Consider the following 15,202-nt stretch of genomic DNA (forward strand, 5'->3'; position numbering starts at 1 on the left):
CAGGTTTACAAGTAGGCATGTTCTCAGACATCTGCCATGTCAGGAAAAGTATGGCTGGCTGCAGAATTAAAACTAAAAGGTAAACATAAATATTAAAAAATGATTTGTATGGCTAATAAAATGTTGTATCAGATTTTTATAAAAAAAAATGTGCTTTTATTTAAACGTTGATAAAGAAAAGAGAATGCCTAAATAATTGCTGGGGTATAAAATAAGCATGCAAACACACACTGAACTATTTTTACTTATTATGTATTTATTTACCATTAATCACTGCAAAAATGTGCTTTGTTTAGAGATAAATCTTTACTTGCCACTCGAAATTAGAAATTGTTGAAGAAAAAAATGTACTGTATTTTTCTCTTTGTGCTTGCATAGTGCAATTCAGTTGTACTGAAGGAAGGGTGACCAAAACACAATTGCACCAAAAATGCAGCATGCAGTGAGTTTTCCCATTACCACACAGTGGGCTTGATTCACTAAACCGTGATATGACAAGTAGCACACTTTATCAAAGAGATCACACCTTATCAAAGTTAACATGCCTTGTCAGAGTAGCATAGCGAGCACTACAAACCCACAGGGGCTCAGGGCAGGACGAGTGCCATTGCCAATTAGCAGGCATAAGTTTGTAGCGCTCGCTATGCTGCTCTGATAAGGCGTGTTAACTTTGATAAGGTGTGATATCTTTGAAAAGGTGTGACATCTTTGATAAGGTGTGCTATTTGTCATATCACGGTTTAGTGAATCAAGCCCAGTATGTGATTTGTATGATCACAGCAGTGTTCTTGTATTTGTCAGAATGCAGACACCTTGGAAAGCAGATGGCAGTGCACCTAGTGGGAACCCTCACTATGTCTATTGCATAGAAGCATGTCTAAAATATATTGCAGGAGATTTTCATCTGTATTTTATTTTTCTTTCTGAAGGAAGACGGGTATAATCTGAGCATGGATTCAGGTTACCAGCTTCAGGTACAGCCAAGTTTATCTTTACTTGTGTTAGTGGATTTTAAAGTATTGCTGAATTTTCACCACTACCTGTGTTCCCACAGAGATAGAGACTGCTTACTTCTCCCTGTGATGACAATGGCTCAACTTTGAGTGACATCAGGGAAGGAAGACAGGGAAATAATTCAAAACCCGAATAGGTCCTCCCCTGCTCTGAGGAAGAGATTTATCTACTTCCTGTCCGGACAGAGACTGAAGAAAATTTTCTCCAACGGTTACAATGGCAGCAGTAAAGACCCATAAAAGGCTGCACCCCTTTTCTAGTTTACTCTATCCACAACTACAGTAAGAGTTGTGGGTGGTGCAGTGTTTTCAGATTGGTTCCCAACCTTTTTCATGTCATGAGACAATTAAACCTGAAACATAACACAAACCTTGTTACAAGCAGAAAGCATAAAACATCACAGTACTAAGCAGTAAGCATGTAAACAGCTGGGAAGAAGTAACATGTGATCTGAGCTGCCATGACACATAATTGTGCCATGACAAATGTGTTGGGAACCAAGGCCCAAGACTGGCATTTCATCTTATTAATAGGCGTGCATAACTCTGCTCTCAAAGCAGCTCGGACTCGCTATCACCAGACCAATGCGTTCTATTGGTGTTGTAGGAGGCAGGAGGAAAAATTATTTCCATGTATAAAAGAGTGAAGGTCAGCACAGGAATGTCTCATAGCAAGTAAAGATGTGGAAAACTAATAGGAGGGGGGTCCTATTACATACGCCTTGCTGCAGGACCTTCTGTACTCAGATGATACATATCAGCACTTCAGCTTGAGGAAGGGAAGGTTGCCATTTGTTTTGCTATAGTGTGGATGGAGCAAGCACTTATGCAAAAGGACAAAAACCATAGAGTGTGCCATGACCAGTGTCTCCAGGTACACAGGTAGACACACAAGCCCAATCATGAAGAATGGTCGGCACCACCAATGTAATTATAAATAAAAACGCTTTATTGGAATATGTTAAAAGACCAAAGGCTTTATTCACTAAGGCAAATAGCATGCCTTATCTGAGTTTACATGCCTCATCAGTGATAATGCATGTTAACGCTGACAAGGCGCGTTATCGAAGTTAACACGCCTTTTCAGAGTAGTATAGCGAGCGCTACAAACTTATGCCTGCTAACTGGCAAAGACGAGAGCTCCACTCGTCCTGCCCTGAGCCCCTGCGGGTTTGTAGCGCTCACTATGCTACTCTGATAAGGCATGTTAACTTTGATAAGAAGTGTTAACTCTGATAAGGCGTGTTATCCCTGATAAGGCGTGCCAACTCGGATAAGGCATGCTATTTGTCTTAGTGAATCAAGCCCCAAGGCTGTATACAGCAACATCCTGCTGTCTCAATACTATACAATAAAACCTTGGTTTTCAAGCCACTGACAGTAAATTACAGTAACACTTTTATTGCACATTCTCCCTAGTTCTAATGATTGTAGAGAATACACTGAGCCTCATCTAAGAAAGTACCTGAAGGAAAAAAAAGTTCTTGCTTCCTACAGCAAGTAGATTATTATGTAATAAAGTGCAGTGTAAACGTATGTGCAATCCATACCAAGATCTGTTTTTCCTTCACGCACTCTAATATTAGAGCCAGTGTAGTTGATAAGAAAAGAGTGTGGCCTGTAGTGACACTGAATGATATAAATAGCATGGTGAATGTAAGGGGAAAGCCTCCACATCACCTACTTGTGAATCATAGCTACAGCTTCTCTGTTTTTCACATGGTCCATGCCAAACGTTAGGGAAAAGCGGCGAGCCATCTCCTTTATGTTAGTGAATGAGGCGGTGGACGGAGTGGCACTGTCATGTGCTTCTCTTTGCTCCAGAAACAGCTGCAATCACATCACCATGCCAGAGAGAGAAAGAAAAGCAGAGCTGTGACGGGTCATGTCTTTTTAAGGAACAAGGACATTCAGTTTTGTTCATTTGCATTCATTTTCAGCTGTCTCTCAATGACCTTCCTGCCGCGTGTCAAGGGGGGTTATTTACAATGCAGTGAATGAGATGGCAAGCATCTGTATCTCTCTAATAACAAGGCCAGCGGCGTGATAAGTCATGCTTTCAATTATGTTTCTACATCATGCAGGAAACATGCAATCCCATTACAAATCACAGCACATTACCACACACACTTCTGCCTTCTTGTGCCTTCATTTACTGGCCAGCAAAATGTAACACAAGATAGAGATCCTTCCCTAATAAGTAATTCTTCCACATGTGACATACATTTTATTTCACACAGAAAAGATTAACTGTTGCCTTCCGTGCTATACACATGCAAATAGTATACATCCTCAGTATCTGCTGATGTGCACAAGCACAGAGGGAAGTAACCCATGGCAAGCAGGCGGCATTGCTCTACTGAATCCTGGTGATTCCTGACAGGCTGCCATTAATGCTGACTTGTCCAGGGAAAGACAGCTGAAACCGGTATAGATGAGTCAGGCTCGTCCAGCAGTTCCATCGTCCAGGCAGGGTTCCATTTTCTTTGCATGCATTTTTTCGCATTAAAATTTGTGTTCGCATTCAGATTTTTGCACACGAACGTGAATTTAAAAAAGAAAAAACACACATTCTCTGCCAAAACGCTGAGGAGTGGGGGAAATGTGGTCTGGCAGAAAGGGAAAATTAAATTAAATGTATTTCTTAACATAATTTTGTGTTTGAAACTTTTATTATACTCAAAATGTAAACTGAATGACATTTGCGATTGTTAAAAAACGCATCCTATAATGGAAATGTCCCCACACAGTTTCCATTAGTTTGTAAAGTGTCTAGTGGTTTGCGTTACACAAGTGATTGGAATCTGATCACAAAACACTGCTAGTGAAAAGGGCCTTTAAAGTGGTCTGAAAATCAGCATTTCTACTTAGCTCTAAAAGATTCCTCACAGCTTTAAACCTACTATCCTAGAATTTTTTTTTAGCAGAACATCACCGAAATGGTTAAACAAAGCACTTTGTCCTGCTATTCATCTTCAAATCTGCATCCAAACTGGAGATAACAGTATCTTTGTTTACATTCCAATGTAGATACATGCAGCCTTATGCAATTAACCTTTTCTCCTGAGTTTTCTCCTACGAGATAATTTTTGATCTTTTATTTAGATTAACTTTTCAGCACTTTGCAATGGAAAAAGTACCACAAAGTAGGTGAAAAAGTACTATCAAAATTATTTTGACTATTGTTTTGCTTGTTGGTAATTTAAAGGGGCACTTTGGCGAAAAATTGTAAAATTTAAAATATGTGCAAACACATACAAATAAGAAGTAATTTTTTCAGAGTAAAATGAGCCATAAATTACTTTTCTCCTATGTTGCTGTCACTTACAGTAAGTAGTAGAAATCTGACAGAAGTGACAGGTTTTGGACTAGTCCATCTCTTTATAGGGGATTCTCAGCAAGGCCTTTATTCTTTATAAAGATATTCCCTAAAAAGGATTTAAACAATGATGCTGGCCAGCTTCGCTGCTCGCTACACAGTTTTTTGGCAGTTGGACAGATCGACTGCCATTCTCTAAGTGCTTTTGAAAATAAATAAATCCCTGAGAATGCCCCGTGAAGAGATGGACTAGTCCAAACCTTGTCGCTTCTGTCAGATTTCTACTACCTACTCTAAGTGACAGCAACACAGGAGAAAAGTAATTTATGGCTCATTTTAGTCTGGCAAAAAACATACTTCTTATTTGTATATGTTTGCACATCTTTTAAATGTTACAATTTTTCCCCATAGTGCCCCTTTAAAAGGCATTTTATTGACAAAGTTTGAAAATATCCACCAGGAGAAAACTCAGGTGAAAAAGTGAATTGCATATGGCCCATTGTGTGTAACAAGTAAAAAACACTTTCTGGGAAGCTGTATTTGCTCCAGGCACACACACAGCTCAGGAACAACTCATTAGAAGATTGTAATATATAATAAAAAGCAGTTAGAATAAAATGCAATTTAGTAGTAAAGGGCAAAAAAAAAACTACACTTTGGAAACTTGTAATTTGTAGACAGACAATATTACTTGTGCAAAAAAGCAAATATGATAACTGTACGAATAATAAAAAGTAGAAAAACACATTTTCTTATTATATGTTATGTCAGAGTTTCAGACCACTTTAAGGTAGGCATGCAATGTAGAATGTGTGCTCCACTAGGGAAATCAATATTCCTCTCATCAAAAATCAATCAAGAATTACTGATCATGTAAAAGCTGTGTGCCACTTTACATCCATTAGGGCCTGTTTCCACTAGGAGCGGTGCTATGCGGCTACATAGCCGCAACGCACCGCAGGGGTCCTGAAAAACATGCATGCCAGTGGAAGAGTTTCCACTGCGTGCATGTTTTTCGCACGGCCGCATCCGCCCACAGCTGCGTCCCATCTCCTCAATACACTTCCGCATCGGGAGATGCGGAAGTGATGCGGCCGGCGGCGGAAGTTATGCGATGCGGCTACGTAGCCACACTCGCATCACTTCGCAAGTGGAAACCCGCCCTTAGATTTCTGCATACAGCTGATTGAACATTGCTGTCTCTAGTTTTCTACCACTTGATGCAGTACATGCCTATGCACAAGTCATTCACCCACCTCTCAATCACACCCCCGTGCCTATATCGGTCTGAAAAAGAAGGGCTTTTCCTGTTCAATAAACAATCTGTCTAGTGATTATAACAGAAAGATTGGGTGTGCCCTAGTTTTGGAAAAAAAAATGTACTAGATTCATTGCTTTTATCAAATCTAACATTTAATCTGACAATGTTTGGAGGCCTTTACAGCATATGGTTAGCTTTAAATGCGAGGTGAGGAATTCAGAATGTAAGGGCAGGTTTCCATTAGGAGCCATGGCTGTTACCGATTTGGCCGTGGCTCTCGTTCTAAGCCATGCCATGCACGGCATAGGGACTCGGCTACGTGTTACAAAAACCTGCAGGGTGTTTCCCTGCCCCCCTCATATGCGGGAAAACGCTGCAGACTCGGCCCGGATTCAGGCGGAGTGGAAATAGGCCCTCAAAGTTTAATTTTCTTACCTTTTTCAAACAAAGGACCACTGTTTTTGCACTCTCTATCCTGTTGATTTGTCGTGTTCGGCTTAAGGTCTCCTTGATTATATCACCAAACTCATTGTAGGTCTATAAGAGTGTGTAAACAAAAGAACAAAACAAAAAAAATTACAAGACTATGACATTCATATGATTACAGAAATATAGGTTATTTGTCCCTTATGTGAATAGGATCATTTTGCCTGTACTGTAACACTTCTCCAAACAACAAACTGGAAATGAAAAAAACGATCTGAAAGAATCCCAAAGGCAGATTTTGGAAGAAAATCTTGGGAGGTTTCTAGAGTTCAGTGCAGAACTGTCTCAGGCTTCTAAAGAGGGTGCAGTTTCCAATTACTGTAAAACTGTTGTACAGTAGAGGGTGATCGGTAGGGCTCTAACAATTGGTACTATTTGTGAGAGAATCCTCTGAGTGAGGTAAGATGTACTAAGATAACATCACAGGAAAAGGGGACTTACAATAGTGTTTGATGCTAAAACCTTGTACACACGTACAAGGAATGTCACCTGGCAGTTTGTGGCCGAGCCTGTATAGATAAACTCGTCTCTAGCCTGTAGGCTCGCATACATTCTTTCACTATGGGGGGACAATGTGTCTCACATGATAGAGGGGGTGAAGCAAGGGTGTCAGAATCTTTCTAGAATAATGAAACTATATCTAGAAAGAAAATAATCTAGAATAATGAAAATAGCTGCATTCAGAGCACTTCAGGGTAGGTTGTGGTATGTATTATGTGAATCAGTCTGGATACTCCGGCTTTCATAAAAGAACGTGGCTCTCAGTGAAAAGCACAAGCAATAAAACAGTGAAAAGAGCAATAATGGTATGGCAAATGAAACAGCCCAACCATTTAGTGTAGTGTCAACTCAATTATAGGCCAATACTGGTTGGCTCTTCTGGTTAGTTCACACTATTTTTTAACAAAGCGCAGCACTGACCCATTCACTGTACTGACCGGGATCAGCAGAGCAACGTACAGAAGAGAAGATGGCGGGCATTGCATTCTGATTGCACCGCCATCTGCGCTTGGAAGTGTGAACAAGGCCTAAAGGTGGCCACACAACATACATTTTTTTGTTTTAATTCAAGATTTACAATCAGTTTTTCTGATTGATTGTAACATTTGAAAAATATGACCAATGCACCACACGTGTTCAATTTTTCCCCCAATTTTGAAAAATTGCAAGAATTACTGCATTATGAAATCTACCACACATCATACAATCTTGCTAAAAATTGATCAGAAATTTCCACCACTCCCAATCCAGAAAAATTGAAAAAAAATGGGAAATCCGATCTGAATTTTCACTCGAATACAAAAGAAGCTTTCACTTTTTCTGTAGATACGATCATTTTTATCGAATTGCTGTTAAATCAGATCATTTTATTGTATTGTGTAAGACCACCTTAAGGCAAACATTGACTATTCCCTTTGAATGCAATGCATCAGGACAAAGTCAACAATTTTACAAGGCTCTGATTAATCTGTTTACATTTATGCATAGTCTACATGAAAATGTATGCGGTCTAGAGAACAAACTAACTGAATGCATCTAAGATTGTAATTTACCTTCATATACTGCTTGTAAATCTCAGCAACTGCTGACATCTCCACTATACTGGAGGTTATCAGCTTGCAATAAACAGCTAGAAGCATCCTCCTCCTTTGTAAGGTAACCAGGGCCATGTCTACGTCTTTCTCGGACGTTGCTGCACATTAAAATAACAGATACTGATTACATCGTACACACTGCCCATATTTACATGGAATACGCAATAACATAACAGCACTTTGCTATTAAACAGCACTGTTCAGCATTTAGAATATGAAATTTATTCTGAACTTGTATGTGTAGCTGCTGCTGCATTATTCAGAGCTGACTCTTTTCTTTGAGTTATAAGAACCATTAATAAAATAGTAAAGAGCTGTAGGGTAGTTTGGTGGTTAAGTGGTAGCATTTTTCTGAGGACGCTCTTATGGCAAGGATGGATTCCCAACCAGTACTACTATTCAGTTTGTTTATCCTTCCAATGTTTTAGTGGACTTTCTAACTACAATCCAAACACATGTTTCTGACTTTCATGTCATAATGGCTCTAGCCATATGCACTGATGAAGGCCATAACAGAATGAATCAGGTGACTGCAAGGATAAGGGCCTAGAATACACAAGGCTTTGTGCTGTAGCTATTTCTAAACTTTAGGTCTTTGCTGTCTTCTCATAAATCCTTAAATCAGCAAACTCAATAAAGAAACATATTACTGATCAGGTGCTGATTTAAATGGGGTTGTAACATCCAAATATAAAACATTGCTAAAAAAAATGTAGTGACCCAAGATATATGTAAACCTCTTTAACCTCTTTTTTCTTCTAAAATAGGTCCCTATATGTCCCCTCATATTTTTTTTCCTGGTCTGGGTACATTTGCCTAACTTCAAGAACTGTGCAGTGCCAGCGGGATTGTGTGAAGTTTTTGGGGGGTTCCTATTTTAGATAAGGACACTCTATGGCCAGATGGTAATTGAATTCCCCCCTTCATTTTAACAAGAAATATTATATTCTTTTTTTCAGATCACATTTCTCTGAAATCTGACAGTGAACACTAATTTCAACAGGGTAGGTAAGCTAAATACGGTAAGTAATTTATTTTATTGGGCGATTTATTTTTTTTAGTTCATTTAGTTCTCCAACATTTTTTAAGAAATTAAAAAAATAATTTTAAACCTTTTCACTTTGGCTTTGCTCCACAAATGTTTATAGGTTTATGTATAACATTACTTAAAGGGAACCTGAACGGAGTAAAATTATTTCAAATAAATGCATGATGTAGCTGCAAATGAATATTACATACTAACCTCACCATCAGTTCTTCTCAGAAGCTCACCATTTTCTTCTTACAGTGATCCCTTCCAGTTCTGACAAGATTTTGTCAGAACTGAAATATACCGGTTGCTGTCAGTTATATATCAGCAGCTGTCAGTTACAACTGAATGTGCAAGGTAATGTCCATGTTTCCCTATGGCTCCAGTGGGTGATATTACAGTTTAATAGTGTGCTGACCAGGAAGCTGTTATGGAGTAATGGCCATTTTCAAAATGGAGGACAGAGAATTCCATTGATCACAGTGGCCTAACAGGACGTAGGAGAGGAGAAAGAGATTAAGGAGTAAACTACACAGGAGGTAAGTATGATGTGTTTGTTTACTTTTAATTTTCAGTTGAGGTTCTCTTTAAAGGGATCCTGAAGTGAGAGGTATATGGAGGCTGATATATTTATTTCCATTTAAACAATACTGGTTGCCTGGCAACTTGGTGATAATTCTGGCATCAGTAGTGTTTGAATCACCCACATTTAACAAACATAGCAAAATTTTGTCAGGTTCCCTTTAAAACTTTTGCACACAGCAGCTGTAATATTTGCATTTGGATATATAGATCAGCATTATTAAGACATAAATGGATTTTGTTTGTAGGAAATGACAAATTATTTAACAACGCCAATAGTGAGTCACCTTTACATTTCTCATCTTCCTGAGCCTGGAAGACATGCTGATGGATAAATGAGAGAAGCTCGGATTCCAGCGCTGAAGTCACACAATAATATGTCCCTCCTCCTTGGTTGCTAAGCAACATAAGTAGGTCACACAAGGAAAGGAAAGACTGAAAAGAAGGTGTTCAGAGTTATCCGGGCATATTGTAAATGATATCAATTCCAAAATGCATAATCTTGTTAATCTAAGGATAAATGAATTGTACTTAACACTCACCTGCTCCCTCACTAACCGGTCTGGGTGATTCAAGTATTTCCTGCAAATCTGATAAAAGTTGTTTACTTTTGTCCTAAGCACATCAGCTTCCTCCTAGGGAAAAAAAGAGACCTGACATTGGTATATATTGCTGGTGTGCCAAAGCCTGCAGAGGATTCATTGACAATGCAGGCACATAAATAACAACCATTAGGTCTAGTTCACAGTGCTCAGTTGCATAGCAGAATAATTACCGGTATGTGTGTCACCTCACTGTCCATACAATACCATGGGCCTGTTCACAGTACTGTGTTGTAACTGATTGTGTTAAGGTGGCCACTAACTGTCACATTTTTTAGAAAAAAATTGTTTAAGCGATCAGAAATTCTGATCGGATTGGTTGTAAATAACCTCCATTGATGGATACAATCGATTATGAACGAGTGAAAAAAAATGTTGTCCGAATGAATTTTCGTGGAACCAAAATTTGGATTTTCTTGTTGGTTGTGATAGATAGGAAGCAAAGATTGGTTCGTTGATGGTGTACTGAACAATGTATTACAATATTCCACTTCCGATCAGAATTTCTGATCGCTGAAACGATTTTTCGCAAGAAATTGGATCATTAGTGGCCACCTTTACTCTAACTTGCTACATGCGGGATTTGAAGTAAAGTCTATATCCAGTCTCCATTGCAGTTCACACTTCTTATTGTAATGCATGCATTATGCAACTGACCACTGTAAATCCAACCAAAACCATAAAGTGAATCAGTCAGGTCATAGTATTCGCTCCCATGTCCTGTTTTCCTGCACAAGATCACCATGCATAAGTAGTAGAGATCCTACTTTCCTGCACAAGATCACCATGCTGCAGGCAGTGCTCTGAGCACAGGGAGAGGCTTAGGAGGGTGGAGGAGAGGCGGTACATGAGCATGAAGAGGTGGGGAAAAGGCATTCTGCAATTCCTGCCTCTTCTAAAAAGGGATGCCCTTTCCCTGTAAGGCTATTGACAAGCTACTTATCAGCATTTTAAGGGTGTGACAGCATGGAAGGGGGGGGGGGGGAATGAGAGAGAGAGTGGCATAGAGGGGAGGCATGTCACTGAGCTTGGAACATTCCTGCAGAGATCGCCCTCCAGTACTAAACCTGTTGCCGCCTATGACACATTTTAGAAAGTAAAACGGAGAGAAAAGATTTTACAATGGCCAAACATTTATCAATGAATATTGAAAAAATAAGCAGTTTTTATTATATATGTTATTTTGACTACAGTGCCTCTTTAAGATGAAAATGCTGCAGCACTGTTTATTAGAAATGTGTCTTCTATTGGCAGGGATGTTTCAGTTCATGCATTTGATGGGTGACTTTGCTAAGTAATGTTTATTACTGACATGTTTAATGATAATTATCCTTTAACATGCATGCTGAATTGTAGTACAGTCATTCTATTTTTATACAGAGCTGGTTAGAAAAGGGTTAGCAGTGGGTTAACTAATAATGTGCATTGTCAGTACTAGCCTTTAGGCAGCAACAAGCAGGGACATATAACCCTCAGAATAATACTGAACAGCATTATCTTATATCTTCCAGATGTAATAGCTTTATAGCAGATGTAGCAGTTATTGCTACAGAAATGTGAACCACATGTGTCAGATTTCTATAATTCTACAATTGAAATTAAATGTAAGATAAGGCGATTCAACTAAAATATGCAATTTTAACCACTTGATGACCCACCCTTTACCCCCCCTTAAGGACCAGCGCTGTGTTTAGTGATCTGTGCTGGGTGGGCTCTGCAGCCCCCAGCACAGATCAGGTAGCAGGCAGAGAGATCAGATTGCCCCCCTTTTTTCCCCACTAGGGGGATGATGTGCTGGGGGGGTCCGATCTCTCCTGCCTGCGTGTGGCTGGCGGGGGGGGGCACCTCAAAGCCCCCCTCCGCGGCGAAATTCCCCCCTCCCTCTCCTACCTGCTTCCCCCCCGGAGATTGGGGCTGCACAGGACGCTATCCGTCCTGTGCAGCCAGTGACAGTCTGTCCCCTGTCACATGGCGGCGATCCCCGGCCGCTGATTGGCCGGGGATCGCTGATCTGACTTACGGCGCTGCTACGCAGCAGCGCCGTACAATGTAAACAAAGCGGATTATTTCCGCTTGTGGTTACATTTAGCCTGCGAGCCGCCATCGGCGCCCCGCAGGCTATTCACGGAGCCCCCCGCCGTGAATTGACAGGAAGCAGCCGCTCGCGCGAGCGGCTGCTTCCTGATTAATCAGCTTGCAGCTGGCGACGCAATACTGCGTCGCTGGTCCTGCAGCTGCCACTTTGCCGACGCGCGTTATGAGTGCGCGGTCGGCAAGTGGTTAAGTTGACCACCACCTACTCACCAATGGCTGTTATTCCTGGAAAACTTTAACAAATGTCTACCATACTACAAACCTGCCACTAGGGGGGTCTGGGTCCTGAATCTATGCCTGAGGTGCCCTGAATGTCGGGTGTTTGTGCACCCCAGACCCCCCCCCCCCCCCCACCACCACAGCAGAGTTGGTCAACAAGCGGGCACTACTCACCTCCTCCGGCTGTCCAGCATCTGGAGTCGAGACCCATCTTTTGTAGCAGGTTCCCCCCTCTAGTGTCTGAGATTCCGGAGACCAGGTGAGCAGAGGAAGCAAGTAGTGCCATCCGCTGCCCATCTCTGCCGTGTTGGAAGGGGTGTCCAGGGAATCACTGAAGGAGATCTGCTAGACTACCAGGCTATACTATGGGTTTATGGAGGGGAGGGTGCACTATATTATCAGGGTATGGAGAAAACTACTAGATGACAAGACATACTACGGGGTTTAGGGGGACCAGTAGATGACCGGAGAATACTAGTTGGTTATGGGGAGACTACCACTAGTTGGTTATGGGCAGACCACTAGACAACCAGTGATTATTATGGAGGGGACCACTAGATGACCAGGGAATACTAGAGGGGGTTGGGGGGACCACTCAACTACCAGGGAACACTATGGCTGGATGAGGGTACCACTAGACTAACAGAGAATACTGTGAGAGGATGGGGGGGAGACACTAGATCACCAGGGAATACAATGTGGGAGTGGGAGAGGGCACTAGACTACCAGGGAAAACTGCGGGGTATGGGGGACTGCTAGCCAACCTAGCATCAGGCCACCCAGGCAGCACAGCACAGAAGCCAGGCCAGCCAGCCTAGCACACATGCCAGGTACAGTTGTGCTCATAAGTTTACATACCCATGGCAGAATTTATGATTTCTTAACCATTTTTTATAGAATATGAATGAAAACACAAAAACTTTTCTTTCACGAATTGTAAGTGGTTGGCTAAAGCCATTTACTGTCAAACAACTGTTTATTCTTTTTAAATCATAATCATTACACAAAATACCCAAATGACCCTGATCAAAAGTATACATACCCTGGTGATTTGGCTTGATAACATGCACACAACCTGACACAAACAGGTTTTAGTGGCTATTAAAGGTAACTATCTTCACCATGCAATTATGTACATTCACATTCATATTTACATTCATATACAGGTTCTCTTTAATTGTTTCTGTAGTAAATGATAGCAATGCACACAAGATCTAGAAACAGCATCACCAAAACTCACAGTGAGTGCAGTAAGAGTAAATCACCAGCAGTTCTACATACCTTGCAATGTGTTTCTTCCAGGACTGGTACTAACTGCCAAAGCAGGGCATAATACATACACTGAACAGCAGGAAGTACAAGCTGTATGGAGCAGAATAAGGAGAGCAGAGGTTATTTCCACCCCTTGCACATGTAGGTTTCTTATATAGAAAATGCAGAAACTACCGGTAATCATACAAAGTTAGACCCCCAAATAGGGATATATGCACACCACTGATTGATACATTGCTATCACATGACTCAGTGCAACCAGTTCAGCAATGAGAAAATACAAGAGCAAGACATTGGTATGATGCACTGTGTCAAATTGCATTGCATTCATTGGTTCCTGACAATAACGGGCAATAAATCTAGTGATATCAAATCATGAATCAACATTACAATCACACTGGAGCTCAAGCATTGAATGGTGATTCATGATTTTATAGGACTAGATGTATTGTCGGTTGCCATACTGTCAAGAACCAATAAAGGCATTTCAACTTTTTGACAGTGCATCAAAATGTTCTGCTCTACCATTTCCTCAATGCTTCTCATATAATCTGGGTTACTTTTGTGGCTAACAAACACTGACTCATGAATAAGCAACAATAATATTTGCAGTTTTTGTGGTTTAACTCCTGAGTCCTGACTTGAGAAGTCAGGGGTCTAAACACTAAATGTTTAATTTACAGTTCAGACAAACATACCGGTACATGCATTGCTAAGGCTCTTTGTTTCAAAGTGGTGGTTTTGCCAAACCCACTATAGATCTCTTTGGAAATGTACAAATATGCCTTTTTACTTTTGTTATAGTGGACCTGAACTCAGAACTTCCTCTCTGCTCTAAAATATAAGCAACAGCATAATAACCTTTACAGAACAAAAATTTCTTTGCTACAGCTGATATCAATCCTGCAATGAATCTGCAGTGTGTCTACTTCCTGCTTTTAAGGGAGCAGACATAGGGTTAACATCTGGTGTTTACCAATTAGCTGCTCTACCATGGCAGCCAGCTGGCACAGTTGAGACATCAAATTGCACTAGTGATTAGACACAGGTGAGGGGGAATTAGACAGGCTAAACTCTCTAAATACATACAGGGTGCATTTCTCTAAGTATTCTTTCTGTCCTGTGCAAGAGTTCAGGTCCACTTTAACTACTCTAACAAAATATTTTTACCTCCATTGGTAAACACTGGCGCTCCATATCAAAATCAAGTAACATAAAGGTCTTCTGATACAGATCCCACTGAGTAAGGTTATGAGCACTGTAAGAAGAAAAACACTACAATTGCAGCACATTTTCACTAAGCAGTAAATAATCTATAGTGACGTTTGTGAGACGCCAAGATGGTCCTAAAAGAATGTAACTACTGGTAAGTGTAGTGGTCCTATCAGAGTAGGTTTAAGAGTGACTGTTCTGTTGTGAAAAGTGGAAAGCAACTGGATATGTGTGTGGCCTCAGTTACTATGCGCTGAAATTATTGTGTACTGTATATTATATGCAGCTTGCTCAGTAAATTTGATTGTAACCTAAAAGCAGAACATGGGAATTTTATACCATTCCCTTCTTGGGCAGCACTATGATAAGTGGAAACAAACCAGGGTAGGTCACTCATCAGGGCATTTAGGGCTCTTTCAGACAGGAGACTGAAGGTGGTGAATCTACCGCCTGTTAGCTGCTCCTGTGCACTGTCCTGGCTGTCCGGGTCCTTGCTAGCACTCAGCACAGGTGGTGG

At 40.8% G+C, this 15,202-nt stretch overlaps 1 protein-coding gene across 3 annotated transcripts in view; it reads right to left on the reverse strand.

The window, feature by feature from the left end:
• LOC137546098 (cohesin subunit SA-2-like) overlaps nucleotides 1-15,202 on the reverse strand; it is a 99,516-nt gene that overhangs the window by 17,028 nt on the left and 67,286 nt on the right. Inside the window, exons 22-28 of one of the 3 annotated variants that reach the window (XM_068268108.1) lie at nucleotides 14,644-14,731; nucleotides 13,483-13,563; nucleotides 9,829-9,921; nucleotides 9,580-9,721; nucleotides 7,633-7,772; nucleotides 6,029-6,130; nucleotides 2,698-2,843 (exon numbers count right to left, since the gene is read on the reverse strand). In XM_068268108.1, the coding sequence (XP_068124209.1) occupies nucleotides 2,698-2,843; nucleotides 6,029-6,130; nucleotides 7,633-7,772; nucleotides 9,580-9,721; nucleotides 9,829-9,921; nucleotides 13,483-13,563; nucleotides 14,644-14,731 (792 nt within the window). Of the gene's footprint in view, nucleotides 1-2,697; nucleotides 2,844-6,028; nucleotides 6,131-7,632; nucleotides 7,773-9,573; nucleotides 9,722-9,828; nucleotides 9,922-13,482; nucleotides 13,564-14,643; nucleotides 14,732-15,202 lie in introns of all 3 variants that reach the window. The other 2 variants (XM_068268107.1, XM_068268109.1) reach the window with 2 other exon arrangements.

Source organism: Hyperolius riggenbachi, chromosome 2 (assembly GCF_040937935.1).
Source record: "Hyperolius riggenbachi isolate aHypRig1 chromosome 2, aHypRig1.pri, whole genome shotgun sequence".
In the NCBI taxonomy this organism is placed as follows: Eukaryota; Metazoa; Chordata; class Amphibia; order Anura; family Hyperoliidae; genus Hyperolius; species Hyperolius riggenbachi.